The sequence below is a fragment of the Acomys minous genome (assembly GCF_964271855.1).
Source record: "Acomys minous genome assembly, chromosome: 5".
In the NCBI taxonomy this organism is placed as follows: domain Eukaryota; kingdom Metazoa; phylum Chordata; class Mammalia; order Rodentia; family Muridae; genus Acomys; species Acomys minous.
Genome location: NC_140494.1, coordinates 105537790 through 105556412, shown reverse-complemented (window position 1 = coordinate 105556412; position 18623 = coordinate 105537790). Strand labels below are relative to the sequence as shown.

Sequence of the window (18623 nt, the reverse complement as noted above, 5' to 3'; positions counted from 1 at the left end):
CTCCAGCAGAGGTCATAGGGATGGGCATATATGCAAATGAGATGCAAAGCTGGAGGCTTTCCATTCTAATGCTGTGTGAGTCTGGGTCTCTCCACAGCTCTAGCTTTAGGTTTAGAGATCTGGGAGGCCTAAGACATTAACTGTTCTAGGAGGGGCAGGGAGGCCCTGACCAGCAGGGTCTCCATTTAGAAAGAGCTTTTAGGAAGTACATTTTTAGCCCTACCTCAAACTGAGCCACATTCTTACAAGATCTCCGCTGAGTCACACATACTCTTGTTTGAGAGGCACTGATGTCATGTTTGTCTGCTTTGAAAGGCTGGGGAGTCCAAGGCCCAGAGAGGAAAGCACTTTAGATGTGCTCCGTTCACAAATGGAGGGGATGGGAGCACTTTCCATGCGCTTGAGTACCTCATGGTCCGAATCACCCCTAGATCTTCCTCAGGGATTATGGGACCAAGTGTTAGAAATAGGGGAATGCTGCCATCTCCTCCTTACCTCGGATAGAGCTGCCCCCATTGTCCCCTGGAATCCAGGTCAGGGTGATGGAAGAGGCAGAGGTTTTGGAGACAGTGAGACGGGGCTGGTCCGGGGGAACTGTGAGACAAAGCGACCAGCTCTCAGTGGAAAGGGGGTACAGAGGGTCCCAACATGAAGGCGCTGGCTCTTCCACATCCCTTCTCGTTCCTCCTGCCTCCCCTTCCCTTCCCACCTCGGGTCCACCAGGGTTTGCCTCCCCAACACCCAAGGTTGGCTTTCTCTGTGATTCAGTCTCCTTAACAGGATGGGGAGTCCTGTCCCTGATACCACTCAAACCACCTGCCTTGCCGAGCCTCACCTTGCACCAGAAGGTTGACGATGATGGTGTCAAAGCCACCAGTGTTGGTAGCCGTGCAGGTGTAATAGCCCGAGTCCTCAGCCTTCACAGCGCGAAGCAGCAGTGTGCCGTTTGTGTGGATGAGCCGGTGTCCATCCAAGGACACGGGGATTGCTGAGTCTTCACTGCCAGGTGAGGAGGCGGCATGGGTTATGGCACACATCCCCTAGTCCTGGGGCCCTCCCTCCTCATGTGGGGGGCAAACAGAAGAGAGGCAGGAGGAGTCTTGCAGGGGATCGTGGGTTCTTGGGGTTTTGGTCAATACTTCCCTGGAATTTCCAGTGAGTCTCTGTCCCTTCACCCACCCAGGAAGAAGGTTACTGTCTGGGTGTGTGTGTGTGGGCAGGGCCAGTGCTGTGTAAACTGCTATGAGCATTACCACATGTCCTGTAGGACCACCTCAGGGCCTGCCACGTACCTGTCCTTGGTCCACTTCACAGCTGGGGCTGGATCTCCCACCGAATTGCAAGGCAGCCGGACATCTTTCATCCAGGGTGTTGTGACAGTGCCTCCAAATGAGATGATCTTTGCTGGCGCTATAGGAAGGAGAACATGGAGGCCAGCCTGTTTTTTTTTACCCTTCACAGTCCCCTAGCCCCTTTCATAGGGCTCCCCACATTAACAAATGCAAGTCAGGGGAGACTTTTGCATAAACTGGCTGCTTTGGTGGAGGTGGTCTTGTGACAAGATGGGTGCCAGTGTGCCGGAACTCAAGACAGGAACTGATGGGACCCAAGGTCTGCTGACTTTGAAGGAGACAGTGGATGGGGAGATCTCCCAGGATTCCGGGCCATCTAGGTAGTGATGGTGTTCTAGCAGGGGCAAGGCGCACAAGAAGGGCAAGTTGAGTAGGGAAGGGTGTATATACATGTGTGTAATGTATACATGCATGCAAGTAGTATGCATCGGTGCAGTAGTTCAACTGTTCCACCTCATGGGATAGCTGTGTTTGTGTAGGAATGCAGCCTTGCATTTGATGCCCATAGAGGCAGGAGCCAGACTTCTGCTGAGAACTCAAGTCCTAGGACCTTGTCCTGGGAAGATGGCGGGCTCTAGGCGCCTTTGCTTCCCAAAGAGGTGATTGACATGTGGAGAAAGGGTTGGTGGCATCCTGAGGAGAGGAGGTGAGGACGCAGAGACTACTGTGTGCAAGAGGCGCTGACTCAGAGTGACAAGGGCCAGCACAGCACATTGCAATGGTCTTGGATGGCCTGGCCATGCAGACTCAGCGTCTGACGTCTGCAAGCGTGAACCCCTGGCTTAGCACAGACTCTCCAGTTGGATGCTTGGTGGCTCTGTACCTGTGGCCAACAGGGAGGCTTCACTCATTCATTCCAGGGAGTGGGGCTAGGACAAGGCAGGCCTGGCACCCTGGCCTGAAGAGTCAGGTGAGCTTGGGGTTGGCTGGGGAGGGGAGGGGCTAACCAAGGAGGAGGAGGCCAGAGACACTGGAAGATTTGAAGCTCGCTGTTGCTTTTCCCCTGGCCAAGACAGAATAGCCCATAGTTGCACTGTGTAGTTGATACTGGGTTTTGGATTGGGCCCTCAAAGCTCTCATTCTCTTAAAAGATTGGGACTCTCTATAGATCACCCCTCATGTCCAGATTAGAGATGGGCAAAGCCTGGCCTGAGAAGGTCTTGCTCTGTTCCCGAGCCTGCTGGTGGATAAAAGAATGTTAGCAGAGAAAACCTTCTGCCTGCTGTTGCTGGTCACAGCACCAAGCTCTCTCTGGAGTCCCAAAGGCCCCATGGAAGCTAACAGTATTGCCCCATACCCCGAGATGCCCCTCCTTCAAGAGCTAAGTACTAAGACCAAAGCTCTGCTGTGGATGGGGGTGGTAGGGGTGGACGGGACCCTCTCAAGTCAGAGGAGAGTTTACAGCATACCCAAGGTGCCTCTGTGAGAGTGGGCCTGACTGTATAGCCTGTTGTGTGACTTTTCCAGAGTCAGGGGGCAGCAGAGACCTATGTTTTGGTGGACGCAGGAGGGAGAAGAGTGGCCAACTCCTCATGGCCACAGTCACAGGCAGCAGGGAAAGGGACACAGCCCTTATTTGGGAAGAGCAGGAATTTTGCAAATGAGCTTCTGGAAGTTTCTATCAGATGCCAGGCTCAGGCCTCTCACCCTTGCCAGCAGGCTCAATGGTGACTTTCTCGCTGCTGTTCCCCCTGCCTGCAGAGGTGACCGCGGCCACCCATAGGAGATACTGCTGTCCCCGGTTCAGATGGGCGATCCTGTAGAAGAGCTGTTCAGGGCTTGTCTCGTACTCGCTGGGAGCCTGCGGGGCGGGAGACAAAGCCACAACATGAAACAGAAGCCTTGCCTCGGCTCCCAGCCTGCCATTGTCCTCTGTGCCTTGGGCCAGAGCCAGGACTCTGTCCAGCGTGCTCTTTCCTGGCCTGAGAGCATCAGTGGGCAGTCCTGTGCTGGACTTACCCCTGGGAGTCGATGGCACCAGCCCTGCAGTATTTGTAGGCCAACCTCTGTAACCCTCTGAGTTTTACTTGCTCTAGTGGCTACGGCTACAGGCCAACAGGTATAGGTATTTTGAATGAGGTTCTGTGGAGAAGCCAACTGATTGCCTTTGCCTTGTTAGGGCTGTCGTCAGCCCTCCAGCCTGTCCCCTGCTTAGCCACCTCCCAGCCCTGCCACCTAATTACACTCTTCCCTTCCCAGGAAGGGGTTGAGAGGCAGCAGGGAGAGTTTTACTGGGCAGCACTTTATTAGCGATTATTAGTGGTATAGATCACCATATATATTTGTAGGTTACATAAATCTATAACATTTTTTTTTAAGCCAAATGACAGTTTTGACAAGTTGCCAACAAAACAATATCAGATCCCAGTGGTTTTACCAGTTGCTTTGATGAAAAGATTATGTTGCCTTGGAAACCAGAGGCTCAGATATTGAAATGAATTTGAGAAGGCGCTTTTGATAAGCGCTAGTTTGTAGACCTCCTGTCAGCCTCTTCCCTGGCATCGGCCGGATGGGGCTGACTTTCATTTTATTTTATTTTTTGGCCAGCCGCAGGGAATGGGGGAGAGGGTAACACTGGGGCCCCTCTGAGATCAGGGCGCAAGTCCAAGCATGGGGAACAGTTCCTGGAACAGATGGGGGCCCCGAGGCCAGAGGGAGCTAGTAATTAGTTATCTCTGCAGTCGTGAGATCTTGCACACAGGCTCTCCTGCACATGGCTGTGTGGATGCACAACATGTGCCGAGAGATGGATGTCACCGAGGGATGTTCTCCGTGGCCAATGGGAGAGCTGAAGGACCCAAAGACTTGTAAGAGAAAAAAGAAATGTCCTTTTTTTTGGCCTCAGGTTGTCTGCAGGGAAATGCTGGGAGAAATTTCATGCACCTTCATAATGTGCACAGGTCTCTTGGCAGCATCCCTCCTGCCTTCCTGGGGTGGGGTGGGGACGTGATGCCGTGTCTAACCTTGGCCATAATTCCTGCTGGGGACTGGTGCAGAGCCACTCTGAGCCCTTTTCAGGTAGGGCATCTGGGAACTGGTGCGATTCGTGCCAGTGCATGGCCCTACGATGCTTGCTGTCCCTTACCAGGCTTGTAACCCATGTGGCTCAAGCCCCTCCCTCTGCCTCCCACCCCCTCTGCCCCGAGAGGTTTAGTTCTTTTTGCAGATTAGGAATCGTGCAACCTTGCCTCTTCTGGGCTGTGACTGTGAGTCACCCTGAGGCAAGGAGTGCACAATTATTTGAAAATCAGAGTGCAGTTCCCTGAGCTCATTTTCTGTGGGTGTAGCGGTGTGTGTGTGTGTGTGTGTGTGTGTGTGTGTGTGTGTGTGTGTGTGCATGTGTGCTTGTGTGTGCATATGCATGTATGTGTGAATAGATGTGGAGTGCAGGAGCTTGTGTATTAGTGTGTACTTGAGAATACATTTTGTGTTTAACCCGGCAGGAAAAGATGTCTTTCCCTTGAGGATCTTTTGTGGTTTTTGTGCATGTTTGAGTATGTGTGTGTGCATGTCTGTATATCTGTATGTATGTGCATGTGTTTATGTTGGAGTATGTGAGTATGTGTGGAGGTCAGAGGGCAACACATGGGCATTTTTTTTCCTCCAGAAGCTGTTCACATTTTTGTTTGTTCATTTGTGTTTTATTTATTTATTTATTTTTTGACACAGTGCTTCTCACTGGGACCTGTGCTTCCCTCTTAGCTGGCTTGGCCTGGAGCCCAGGGGTCTTCCTGTCTTCACCTCCTCAGTGCTGGGGCTGCAGGCACAAGCCATGGTGGTTGGCTTTTTAGGTGGGTGCTGGGGACCAAACTCATGTTTTCATGTGAACAACAGGAGGTATGTGCACTTGGAAGATGGAGGAAAGGAAGTCAGAGGTCCAAAGCCTTCCTGAACTACAGAGGAAGTCTGAGGTCAGCTTTGGCTTCATGAGACCCTGTCTCCCCTACTCCCCCCCAAAACCCTGGAGGGCTATTTATTGAAAGACTATCAGTACTCATGTTTAAGAGGAGAACATAGTAACATAAGTTTCCTTTTGTGCCTTTTTCTGCATTTTATGGAGTTTCTTATAGTACTTATTTATGTATGTATGTGTCTTGTGCATGTGTGGGTGCACGCGCGCATGCGTGTGTGTGTGTGTGTGTGTGTGTGTATGCACGCGTGCACATATAGGTCAGAGAACAACTTTCAGGAAATTGTTCTCTCCTTCTGCTGTGGGTTCAGCTTGTTAGGCTCTCATGGCAAGGCCTTTTTTCCAGTGTACCATCTCTCCAGCCCTATTATTTACTAGTTTATTTTACTTACTTATCCATTTAGTGTGTGAATGCATGCATGCACATATAGAAGTTGGTTCTCTCTGCCACGTGGTTTCTGGGGATTGAACTCAGCTTGTCAGACTTGGTAGCAATCACCTTTACCCACTGAGCCATCTCGTTGGGCCTGGCTATTATTTTTGTAAAAAAGAGAAACACAGCCACTGCACGGAAATATTTGGTAGAGTTTCACCCTGTCCGACGTAGCTTTGACTGCCCCCAGTCACTCACCATGAGCCATGCATCTGTGTGCACATGTTCTAATGCACACACCAGGGTGTATGAGCACACACAGTCTCATGGTCACCTGCTTCTAAGCCCGCACGTCCACCATGGTTTCCCATGTCTTTTGCATGTGAGTATGCCCTCATCTCTAGCACCCTGACCAGAATTCCTCTTATGTGAGTGGTCATTCAGTGTCTTGGAGTGTGGACTGTATTATACAGAATGATCTTTCCCCGCAGACCTCACTGAGCTCAGCTCGGCTCCCTCTCCTCACTCCCCAGTCTCTCCATGCAGTTGAACTGAAGTTCTCATCACTCTATATAAATCTTGTGTGAAACACTTTCATGGAGTCTCCCCTGAAAGAGGAGGTTCTTATATGCTCAGGACACAGAGAGGCAGGAACGGCGCCTCTGCTGCCTTTGGGATCTTGAACGGCCCATGTGGTGAAAGGCTTGCTGCGTAGCCTGTGGTGCTATTGGAAGCCTGTGGAACTTTTAAAAGGTTGGACCCTCTTGGAGGGAGTTAAGCCATTGAGAGCATGCCCTTCCTGCCTCTCTTGTCTTTGAGACAGGTCTTACTATGGAGCCTGGGATGAAGGTCTCTCCTCTACCTCCCAGCCAGGAGCAGCTTCTTACCACATCTTACTCCCTGCCGTGATGTGCTGTCTTACCACCAACATGTAGGCCATGGGGTTAACTGCCCAAGACAGAAACCTCCAAAGCAGTAATCCAAGACATACCTCTCCTCTTTACAAGTTGACTACCTCAGGGATTTGTTGCAGTAACATAAATCTTACTGATGCAGTCCCAGTGTCCTCAGCAGCAGGAGAAGGGATGAGGACCAGAAACTGCTGACGCCTGGGACAGGTTCCCAACTGTTCAGTGGACACTCCTAAAGTCTGAGTTAATCAGGAGGCTGCCACAGACTGGTCCTTTTGACAGACTTCATTATCAGAAGAGGAAATGACTATGAAGGCCAGGCTAGAACGTGGCTACCTTCTCCCATCAGCTATGGGAGGGAACACACCCCAAGTCTAGGGCTTTTATAGTGGTGGCCAGGCTGTTAGATATTCAATCATCAAACATGTATCAGTGACTCTGATATGTTTGATATGAATCCACAGCTGGGGATCCAGAGATGAAAAGACACTGCTCTTGTGGTCCTTGGGGCCTTTGAGATCAACGCAGAAATCAGCTGTGCCAACAGTTACTGTCCATAAGGCCTCTGGGTGATGGAGAAATAGGCCCCAGTAGGACTCAATAAAGGCAAAGGCATAGGCATGGCATGAAAAAGATGGTGAACGGTTGGTGTGAGAACTGAGGCGGGTGGGTGGTGGTGGGGGGAGAGAGAGGGGACAGAGGACACATTGAAAACATTGATTGGTCAATTCCAAGGGCCTATGCTAATGTGAAACAACTAAATTCAGCTCCAAAGGTGTACATGTATGTGTGTATGCGTGCAAGCATGCATGCACACCTGGTGTAACACCAGCAGAAGCACCGTGTTCTCAAGCAACATCTGCAGGCCCCGTGTCCCAGCAACTTCTTTCCCAGACACCCACTGAGCAAAAAGTGCCTCCCCAGCAACACCATGTGATGAGCTTCAAGAGGAGACCACACCCCAAGCCTCCACCTATGACGTCAGTGGACAGCATGATGTGCGTGTGTGTAGTGTCAGAAAGCAACTGGCAGATGCAGGTTATCTTCTAGTGTGTGGATCCCCGGGCTTAGACTCAGGTCCTTGAGTTTAACAGTAGGGGCCCTTAGCCAGCGAGCCATCTTGTCCGGCACCCATCCTAAACTATGATTCACAGAAAAGCAGACACAGAAAAGTCCCAGAGTTTAACCCGAAAGCTGACTGATGTGATCTGCTCCCCTGTCTGTCCCTCTTACCACTTACCGGCTGGCCGGACCCGGGGCTGGAACAGAAGATGGTGTACTTGCGGATCACCCCGTTGGGTTTGGTTGGGGGCAGCCAGGACACGACCACACTGCTAGCCGATGAAGGGACGGCTTTAATGCCAGCAGGTGGACCTGGGACTGAGTAAGAAGAGATCTGGTCAGTCTAGAGATGAGAGTTCACACTTGCGGAATGGTGTGGAGGCGGGCAGTGAGTGAGTCTTGAAGAGCTCCTTAGAGGGGACCCCCCCCCCCAGAGCTTTGGGCTAGAGAAGGAGGGCCCAGCATGGCTTACAAGGCGGGAGGGCAGGGTGACCATGAGGGGATGTGACAGGCTCTGAGATGCAGGCTGGCAAAGGGGCCAGCTTCACAAGTGTTTGGCCAGGGCAGATGTGTAGATCACAGAGGAATAGAAGACAGTAAGAACGCATGTTGCCTCTGACCGTAATCCTTGCACCCCAGTGCCCTTACTGAAGACAGGCCTGTGTGGAGGACTCCTCCCCACTCCCACTGACACTGACACTGGCCACTTTGCTCTTTTATGCCTGTGAGTTCCTCTAGGCTGGGACCACACACTGCTTTTTGCTGTGGGCCCAGGGTATTGCCTTGTGTTCTGGCAAGATCCTTTCTGTTTTCAGGGAAGTGTACCCGGCACGTGAACTCAGAAACCCACCCACTCCAGAGGCTCATATTGACTCAGAGTGGCCCTGACTTTTCTTTGAGTCTGCCCAGAGTGACTGGAGGCCTAGGGTCCTGCCTGGGAGAATGGTAGCTTTCTGTCTCAGCCACACTTCCCACCCCTCTCTCCGCCCTATTGTTCTCTGCCCACCCCCTGCCATTTTTTATGTTTCTTTGGGGGTAGTAATTGTACACCATTCAGCCTCGCTGACTCCATCCATGTGGAGGTGAGAATCCCACTAAAGGGCTGGGGTGAGAACTAATGTGAGGTAAAGCAAAGCACCCAGGACAGCAGTACTGCATAGACGATGCTCAATAGATGGCAAGAAGCCTCTGTTTTTGCCTTCTGTCTGCCAGCTCTCAGCTTGGGAGCCACAGTGACTTCTCCCTAGGAAGTGGTCAAAGATTTGGGGCCAGCTAAAGTGATGCTCTGTCTATGTATCTATGTATCCGTGGTCACCATCTTTCAATTATCTACTTATCTATCTGATTTTTTGAGATAGGATCTCACTAGTTGGCCTTGAATTTATGATCCTCTTGCCTCTGCCTGCCAGGTGCTAGGACCAAGTGTGTACCATGATGTTAGGCTTGTTGGAATGAGTTTTGAAGTTACATCGTGAGACCATACAAATCCAGAGCTGTTTCTCTGCCTAGTAGATGGAATCTTGTAACCAGGTGTCCTTCTTCCTCCATATCCTAGGTCTGATATTGATATTCTAGCTTTAGGCAGGTGGCATTCTATACTTTTCATTTTCTATCAATATATATATTTATTTATATTAGCTATCATGTGCGTGTGTGTATATGCACATATGACACAGTGCATGTGCCCATCCTCACTTTTCACCTTGTTCAAAACAGGGATTTTCTCTTTTTGTTTTGTTTTGTTTTTCCACCACTTCATATGTCAGGATAGGAGGCCCACACGTTTCTGGGGCTTCTCCTGTCTTTGTATCCCATCTTACCACAGGAGCTCTGGGATTATGGATGAACTAGTTTACATGGGTTCTGGGGATTCCGTCTCCAGTCTTGCTTGGTAAGCATTTTATCCAGTAAGCCATCTTTCCATCCCCTTTACACATTCTTATGCTTTAGATGTCTTCTCTACAGTATGTAGTTAGGTTTTGCTACTGGCTAGCTTGACAGTCTTCTTCTTCTCCTCCTCCTTCTTCCTCCCTCCTCCTCCTCCTCCTCCTCCTCCTTCTTTTGTTTTCTGAGACAGGGTTTCTCTGTGTAGCCTTGACTGTCCTGGACTCACTCTGTAGATCAGGCTGGCCTCAAACTCACAGCAATCCACCTGCCTCTGCCTCGTGAGTGCTGGGATTAAAGGCGTGCACCACCATGCCCAATCATTTATCTTTAATGCAATAACTTGTCCAGTTGTGTTTACACTTACCCTCTTATAAATGCTGCCTACTTGTCTTACTTTTTTTGTTTTCCTTTTTCTTTGGTTTTGTGACTTCTTTTGAATTAAGTATTTTGGAAACTACACTTCTTGGGTTGGAAAGCTGGTTCAGTGGTTTAGAGCTCTTGTTGCTCTCATAGAGGACCAAGGCTCAATTCCTAGCATCTCATGGTGTCTCACAGCCATCATGACACCAGTCCCAGGTGATCAACACCAGTCCCAGGGGATCCGGTGCCCTCTTTTGATCCGTGGGCACCAGAAACACACAGTTCACCTATATACACACCTATATAAAGTGAAATAAATTAAAAAGAAACTTGCATTTCCTACTAGCTTGATGATTACATAGCCTTGCATTACTTTCGGTGGCCATTCAAATAGATTACAGCATGAAGAAATTTTGTTTTTTGAGTTAAGGACTCCATAACCCATACTGGCTTCAAAGTTGGGTTTCTTCTCTTTCAGCCTCCCAAGCGCTGGTTTTACAGGCAAGAAGCATCACACCTGACCACTAAATGAGTCTTCAGTTCAGTATCAGTTGGCACTTTTCTCAGACAATGCAAAGACCGCAGAGGTTTCGCGTGCTCTCTCCCAATTTGTGTATCATTGTTGAGTGTTTTAGTTCTGTATAGACATCATAATTATGATCATTTTATACAGTCAGTATTAATTTAGATTGACCCATATGTTCACCACTTCATTGCTTTGTTTTCCTAGTTGCGTCACCAAGCTTCCGTCTGGGATCGTTTTCCTTCTAGCTAAAACAATAATACCTCTGAAAATTTCTCCAGGGCAGGTGTGCTGGTGATAAACCCTGTCAGTCCTTGTTGGGATGATGCCCTTTAAAAATTTATTTATTTAATTTTAGATTTCTTTCCTTAGTCTTATGTATATGAGCATTTTGCCTACATGTGTGTACCTGCACCATGTGCAGGCCTGGGGGCTGTAGCAGTCAGAAGAGGGCATAGGATCCTTTGGAACTGGAGGTACACACGGCTCTTAGCCATGTTGTGGGTGCTGAGAACCCAACCCAGGTCCCCTGCAAGAGCAAGCGTACTCCAAACTACCAAACCCTGTCTCCAGTCCTCCGAATGGACATGTCTTCATTTCATTTTAATCTTGAGCCATAGTGTATGTGAAACATCACAGGCCATAATGATTTCCTTACATATAAACAGTACTTTTAAAAAAAAGTTGTTTTCTGCTTTCATATCATTTTTGACAAATTGCTTGAGAATTTTATCATTGCTTTTTTTTTCAAAATTTCTTCCTTCTTGATTGCTTTTAAGATTCATTCATTCATTCATTCATTCATTCATTCATTCTTCCTCCCTCAATCCCTTCTCTTGCCTTGTTATTCTATGCTTAGATGTGCATTTCTTTATGCTGTCATCTATAGAGTTAGAATATCTTGACTTTGTGCCTCGACAGTGCTTATCGTCTTTAACACATTTTCAGAATGCTATCTCCCGCTTGCTTCTCTTTCTCCTTTTGTTCTGGAATTTCTTCCACATCGCTATATCCTTGATACTCACACTAGTCCACAATCAGCAGGGACATCGGTTGGGAACATCTTTGACATATGAAAACCTCAGGTTCTACCCGAGGCCTATTGAACCAGAATCTGGATTTTAACACAATTCCTAATTGATATGCTTAAAGATAATTGATAAGCTTAAAGATAATTAATTACAGCTAACTTGTCTATGTGTTTTCTCGTTTGTTTTACTTTACAGTTCTGTGGTTCTCAACCTTCCTAATGCTGCGACCCTTTAATACAGTTTCTCATGTTGTGGTGACTCACAACTATAAAATTATTTTTGTCGCTACTTCATAGCTGTAATTTTGCTACTGTTATGAACTGTGATGTGAATGTTGTATTTTCTGACAGTCTCTAGGGGGTCACGACCCACATGTTGAGAACCGTTGTTTTAGTCATTTGTCTGTCTGTAACTTCATCTGCTTATTTTCTTTTGCCTTGTCTTCCAATTCTAAATTTGTCTCTTTGGCTGTGTCTCATGTACTTTTAAACTCATTGACTGAGTTCTTAATTTTGGTATTATTTTAATTTTTTTTTTCCATTTGATAGTTTCAGTGTAATTTTCAGCCTTGTCAAGTATAATTATCATAAAGTCCATGTTTGGTCATTCCAAGTGTGGAAATTACATTTCCTTTGTATGTTTTTCTTGGTGGTTTTTCTTTGCTTGCTAATCCTGTCTCATTAATTTTTCTTGAATACCAGACATAATACTTGCCAAACTATAGCAGTGGTGTGAGAACTCAGGTGATGTCCATCTCCCCAAAGAGCAGATACAACCCGGACACTAGTAACATGGGGTCGCTTTAGTTAAAATTATAGGCCTAAGAGAAATGTGTGTGCTTGGCTCAAAGGGGTGTTTGTACTTCAAGGTTTTGATTTAAGGAGAGTGGGACTCACTAGACGGATTTAAACCCCTCAGCCATGGCCTCTAATTTGTGTTCTTTTAGCGTTGTTCAGTGTCTCAGTCATTGCCTCAAGATCCAGAAAGTGGCGGTGGGGGTGGAGGTGGGGGATGGGGGGCGGGGGGAGGGCGGGGCTAAGTCCTCTCCATACAAGGTCCTTGTTTGGTGCATCAGTCTCTGCAGACTTCCCTGGGTCCAGATTTGTTGGCTCTGTGGGTCTTCTGTGGAGCTCCTGTCCCCTCCGGGTCCTTCTATCCCCCGGCTCTTCCATGGGATTTCCTGCGTTTTGCCCAAAGTTTGGCTGTGAGACCCAGCTTCTGCTTCTGCCTCCTGCTGGGTGGAGGCAGCTCAGTCTCCATATGGGTCCCCTATTAAGGGGAGCAGGGGCTGTCCTTGCCATGGACTCTGTTGTCTGCACTTTGATCACTTCCTCCTGGTGGGGTGTCTCATGCCACAGAGGAAGAGGATGCAGGCAGTCCTAATGAGACTTGATGGCTGGGGTCAGTTGGTAGGGGAGGAGGGCTCCCCATCTCTGAGGACTCGGGGAGGGGAATGAAAGGGAGAGCGGGAGGATGGGACTCAGAGGAGATGAGGGAGGAGGCTACAATTGGGATGTAAAGTGAATAAATTAAAAAAAAAAAACGATTCAGAAAGTGTCCCTTAGGGAAACTGCTGCTTCACATCCGGCTCCCTTCCGGGGTCCTCGTCTCCCCTGGGGTCCTGGACCAGCAGCTCATTCTCTTGCCAATAGTGTGATAACCTTTAGGCAGGCATTTTTAAGAAGTCTCTTGGCTTCTAGCTGCCTTCAGCAGAGAAGGTAGACACGAGTCTCCCGGCCCATGGCTCCTCTCTCCTTCATCTTCTATGCTGCCCCCCTCCCCCCGGGGTGATTCGCATAGGCTTCTGGCGCTAGTCCTTACCTCCCTGTACACACCAAGGGCTTTCCTCCCAGAATGGCGCTAGTCCTGCTCCTTCCTCAGCTAAAGGTCTTTAAGGCGGTCTAGCATGCAGCTTGGCTTGCCTTTGGTTTCCATGGGGAAAGTGAGGAGAGGACAAGAGGCACTGTAGTCCAAAAACCGAGACCAACCAAGACAGACTGAGCTCTGCAGTTAGTAAGTGAATGCAACGTCCATGTTTGCAATTTTATCTTTTTTTTTTCTTTGTAAACGTAACTTTAGTTTTGTTTGTCCGTTTGTTTTCGAGACAGGGTTTCTCTGTGTAGCTTTGGCTGTCCCGGACTCACTTTGTAGACCAGGCTGGCCTCGAACTCACAGAGATCTGCCTGCTTCTGCCTCCCAGAGTGCTGGGATTACAGGCGTGTGCCACCGTGCCCAGCTACATAACTTTATTTGTGTACGTTTTGCTTTATGCATATGAGTATTCTACCTGTGTGTATGTACGTACACCATGTATGTGTAGTGACTGCAGAGGTCAGAAGAGATTACTGGATCCCCTGGAACTGTAGTGGCAGATAGTTTTGAGCTGCATTGTGGGTAGTGCAAGTGCTCCTATCACTCTGGCCCTTTATTTCTTTGTGTGTGTGTGTGTGTGTGTGTGTGTGTGTGTGTGTGTGTGTGTGTGTGTTCATGTGTGTGCTAGTGCATGTGTGCATGAATGTGGAGGTCTGAGGGCAAGCATGGGTGGTGGTGTTCCTTAGGAAGCCTCTACCTTGGATTTTGAGATGGGCCTCTTTTGCTGGGACCCAGAGCTTGCCAGTTAGGCTGATTTAGCTGGTAATAAGCCCCAGGGATCCATCTGCCTTTACTTCGTTAGCACTGGGATAGCAAGAGCATGTTACCACACCTGGCTTTCTATGTGGGTTGTGGGGATCAAACTTGAGTCTTTATGTTGTATGGCAAGCAGTTTTCAAAGTGCGCTATCTTCCCAGCCCCTTATTTTTTTTTTTTTTACTTCTTTTTGGTTGCTTCTAAAGGGTTTCAATTTCTTTTCCTTAGGAGGGTGGTAGGCAGGTATATTCTTAAGGCCTTCAGATTAAGATATTTGGCCAAGGTCCCACAGAGGGGCTGTGCTTGGAACAAGGCGCTGTCTGCTTTCCCTGACAAATGATTACAAACTGGAACAATTTCCCCCTGCACATGGCAGGGCCTGGCTGATGGAGCTAGGGTGGCCGTGATACCGTGGGCAGAGTTGATTGACACTCCTCCCTGCTTCCTACAAATGGAGCCTGCCTTTTCCTCAGGTTCCCATGCTTGTCCACACTTAGAAGTAGTTGGCTCCGCCACCTACACTGGAGGGTGTGTTAAGCTTTGGGAAGACATTTGACTGTGATAATTCCCTTTGACACCCGGCTTAGTGAGAATGATGTAGCTCCATTCTGGCCAATGGGAAAGGAGAATAAATCTGATAAGCAGGCTTCTGCGAAAGTTTCCTTCATGCCAAGAGAGGCATGGTGACTTGAATGACGTCCTCTGCCTCGCCTGGTGAGAGGCATGGGGCTGTGGCCATCTTGAAATCTTGGGGCACGCAGGGTGGGGATAACTGTCATTCTGAAGATGGTGGAGGGGAGTCACTGCTCAAACCAACCTGCAGTGCCTCGCTCTGTGAGGGTCCCTGGTCCATGTGATGTTAACCGTGTGTACTGCTTTTGTCTCGTTCGGTTAGGCTTTCTGGTTAGGCTTTCTATTACAACAATGTCCTAACAGACCCAGGCAGGAGGGTGGCCTGGATTTGCCCTCCATTTTCTGAGTGGCACTTACAAGGCAGCTCTGGGACCAGGCCTCTCCTCTGCAAAATGGAAAATACAGCTACCTCCCAGAAGGCTAGAAGAGGATTAGTCACGTTGCGGCAGCATGCCACAACACGTGTCAAGTCACAGCTGCTGTTTGGGATGGGGCTTATCTGATGTTACACCTTTCCGGCCTTGGGCTTCTCTTTGGGGACACCGAGTGTCACCTGTTGTGTCACTGTCAGCATCTTGGTAGCCAGAAAGCAAATATCATTTGCTATCTCCCGGGGCTTCTCCTACAGAGGGCTTTCTAGCCATCGTGTTTTTTTCAGTTTGATGAGGCTCCGTGGGTCCTGCTTTGTCAGACAGAAACTGGGAGTGGGCACCAGAAGCTTGAGAGCTGACAGCAGGCCCGGGGAAGTTCTTCTGCGGAATTGGCCAGGACCCTTTCCGCACCATGCAGCTGCCTCCTAAAGGTGGGGGACAGCACTCCGGAATCCCACCCTAGGTCTAGATCCTGTTGTGTGTGTTCCTGCGAGGCTCTGAAAGTGACTGTGGATGGACAACTGAGAGCTCCTGGAAGGGCAGCATGGTGTCCGTGGCCCCTGGGCGCCCTTCGGTTAAACACACAAAGGTGCTCATGGCTGTGGCCTTGGCTGAAGTTAGAAGCTTACGGACCTCAATGAATCACTCCCCAAAACCAGAAAAATGCCCATGTCACACGGTCCCAGGCTTTACGGTGGGACCAGGCTGGGTGTGAGTTCAGTTTCTCCTTTACTCAAGAACAGGTGGCTCTGCCCAGAGCTGTCCTAGGAAGCTGTAACGGGATTAATGACAGAAAAATGTGGCAGGAGGTGTTGGGCTGAGCAGCTTACACATTTTGAGGAGGGAGCTAGGGCTGAAGAGAAAGCAGATCAAACCAGCTGGGAGCTGGTCCAGCCCCTGCACTGGGAGTGAATGAAATTCCTCCCCATCATTCAGAACCCTGACCCTTCCAGAAGCTCTGCCAAATACCTGGGTAGACCCTAGATCCTTGGCTTCCATGTTCCTTGAAGAAACATAGGCTAAGTAGGAAGGAAGCTATAACACTAACCAACAATGGCTCCCGCTTACATGTTCCAGGCACTCTTCACCCACATACAGCCCTTCTGAGGACAGGACACCTGGCCCAGGGCATTCAGTTAGGACACAGCTAAGGGCTAGTGAGATGTCTGAGCAGGGAAACATGTGCCGTGCAAGCCTGGTGATCTGAATTCGAGCACTGAAGACCATGTAAAGGTGGAAGGCAGGAACAATTCACCAAGTTGTCCTTTGACCTCCACATATGTGCCATGGCACTCATGCTTGTGCATATATGCCACACACATATATAATAACAACAACAAAGTGCTGGGGCAGGGTGGGGAAGACATGGACGGGCAGAAGCAGGAGCCCAGAGTTGTGTGCTAGGTATGGACCAGGCCACATTCTTCTTCAGTGGTCTCCCAGACTGGTATAGTTCTGGGCCCCAGTTGGAAGCCCAGTCCTTCTCCCCACCTGTTCCTTCCAGGCTTGACTCAGCCTCCAGCCTGCATTTACTCACTATTATTTTTGAATTTGGCCCTTAAGTTGCTCAACGAGGAAGAGCCTACTGATCACAGCTCCATAGGGAGGCCATACTCCATTTTCCTCCAGTGAGTTCAAGGTCTGGACCACACTGGGGCCTTGGTGGGATGACCACCAAGTCCTTAATCCCAGAAGTCCCAGGGGTATACCCATACCTAGGTGACAGTAGACTGTGCCTGGCAGGGGAGCAGACGTTTCCAAAGGATGCCCTATGGGAGGGGCTGGGAAGAGAGTGGTCAGGCTGTGACCCGGAGCTTCAGAGAGCAGTGTGGTAAGGAAGAAACAGTTGTGCAGATGTTCCTGCATCCCAGAGCATGTCAACAAGCCCCAACCCCCTTCCCCCAGGGCTCAAAGGGACATGAGAAAGAATGGGGTGCTGCTATTTCCTTGCCCCTGGGATAGGGGCTGGAAGCAAGGAGGGTGTGTGTGGGATGTGCTCCTGAGGGCAGAGTGGGAGCTTGGCCCCGGACTCACCATCTTCCTTGGTCTGGATATAGAGCACGCTGCTGCGCACGCCATCCCCAGCCTGTGTGTAGGCTAGCACCTGGACGCTGTAGTTGGTGAACTTCTCCATACCCCGCAGTTCCACTCGCTCCCTCTGGGTGGTGACATTCTGCATTTCACCCCACTCTGTGGAGAGACAGAGCCCTGGTCATGAAGCTGTCTATGTTATGCTCCCTGACCCCTGCCAGCCTGGGCTCAGACTTTGACTCTACAGGGGTGAAGATTAGATGGGATCTTCTGCAAGGCAGCTTGCCCGGCCACTGTCCCTAGGCCATGTCTCTCCCTATATGCTGGCCTTGAACCTCAGCTGACTTTGTGCTTGATGCTTTCCCCCCCCCCCCTCTCTCTCTCCCTCTCCCTCCCTCCCTCCATCCCCCCCTCTCTCTCAAGACAAGGTTTCTCTGTGTAGCCTTAGCTGTCCTAGACTCACTTTGTAGACCAGGCTGGCCTCGAACTCACAGCCATCTGCCTACCTCTGCCTCCCGAGTGCTGGGATTAAAGGCGTGTGCCACCATGTCTGGCGATGCTTTCTCTTTAAGATACTCTCTGTGTCTCCCTGATGCATGCACTCTCCTGCCACCCTCCATCCTCAGCCCAGCGGCAACCAGTTGTTCTGGCTCCACCAAGGAGTTTCTCGTAGATCCTAAAGAAGTGTTTAGGGAAGGCTGGGCACGGCGGTGCATGCTTTTAATCTCAGCCCTCAGGAGGCTGAGGCACGAAGATCTTTGGGGACAGCCTGGGCTAAACTAGCCAAGATTACATAGTAAGACTTTGTCTAAAAAAATACCTTATGGAAAGGGTCCCATGGGGGGGCCACAGAAGCGCATATGCTCCCACTGAAACTCTGTGCAAGGTTGGCTCAGACACAGGTGCTGTGGACAGCTTTGAAGAGATGAGTGACTCTATGTCTGCTCTCAGCACCTCACCGGCAACCAGGTGTAGGCATATGGCTCAAGACAGTTGGCCAGGTGACAGTGGTCCCGAGGGTGAGAACACCATGCCCCTACCATGCTTAAAGATTCAAATCTTTGAGATGGGGCATGGCAGAGGCCCAAGTACAGGAAGGAGCGCAGACCTGTCTGGGACACATAGCAAAACCCAGGAAGAGCAGCTTGACTAACAGCCCAGTGGCCTTTAGAGAGCAGAGAGAGGCCAACGTCTTCTCCGAGGGCTGAGTCAGAAAGCCTGCTGCCTTGGAAAAGAGAAAGCAAGTTCCGGGCGGAACCTTACCCTGACACTGTGTAAGGGTCACATTTGTTTGTGTGTTTGCCTTTTGATCCAGGATCTCACTATGTATCTCTGGGTATTTCTGCCTCCGGAGTGTAGTAGGGATTAAAGGCATGCTCTCCCATAGCTGGCAGGGTTACACATTTTGGGTTGGATGGCTTGGGATCTCACACCAAAAGGACTTGGGAGACCTTCGGAGGCCAGGCCCTAAGACTGAGGCTTTCTAGCTTTGGTAGGAAAAAAATGGATCAGGGATGTCCTTCTAGTGAATCCAGGTGGGAAGGGAGATGC

The 18623-nt window shown here is 49.7% G+C and overlaps 1 protein-coding gene across 1 annotated transcript in view; it reads right to left on the bottom strand.

Annotated features, from left to right (window-relative positions):
• The window catches only part of DSCAML1 (DS cell adhesion molecule like 1), a 314580-nt gene that overhangs the window by 10068 nt on the left and 285889 nt on the right, over positions 1–18623 (bottom strand). Inside the window, exons 19-24 of the mRNA XM_084782627.1 lie at positions 17076–17231; positions 7787–7926; positions 3000–3153; positions 1293–1410; positions 836–999; positions 496–594 (exon numbers count right to left, since the gene is read on the bottom strand). Coding sequence (XP_084638753.1) covers positions 496–594; positions 836–999; positions 1293–1410; positions 3000–3153; positions 7787–7926; positions 17076–17231 — 831 coding nt within the window. The remainder of the gene's footprint in view (positions 1–495; positions 595–835; positions 1000–1292; positions 1411–2999; positions 3154–7786; positions 7927–17075; positions 17232–18623) is intronic.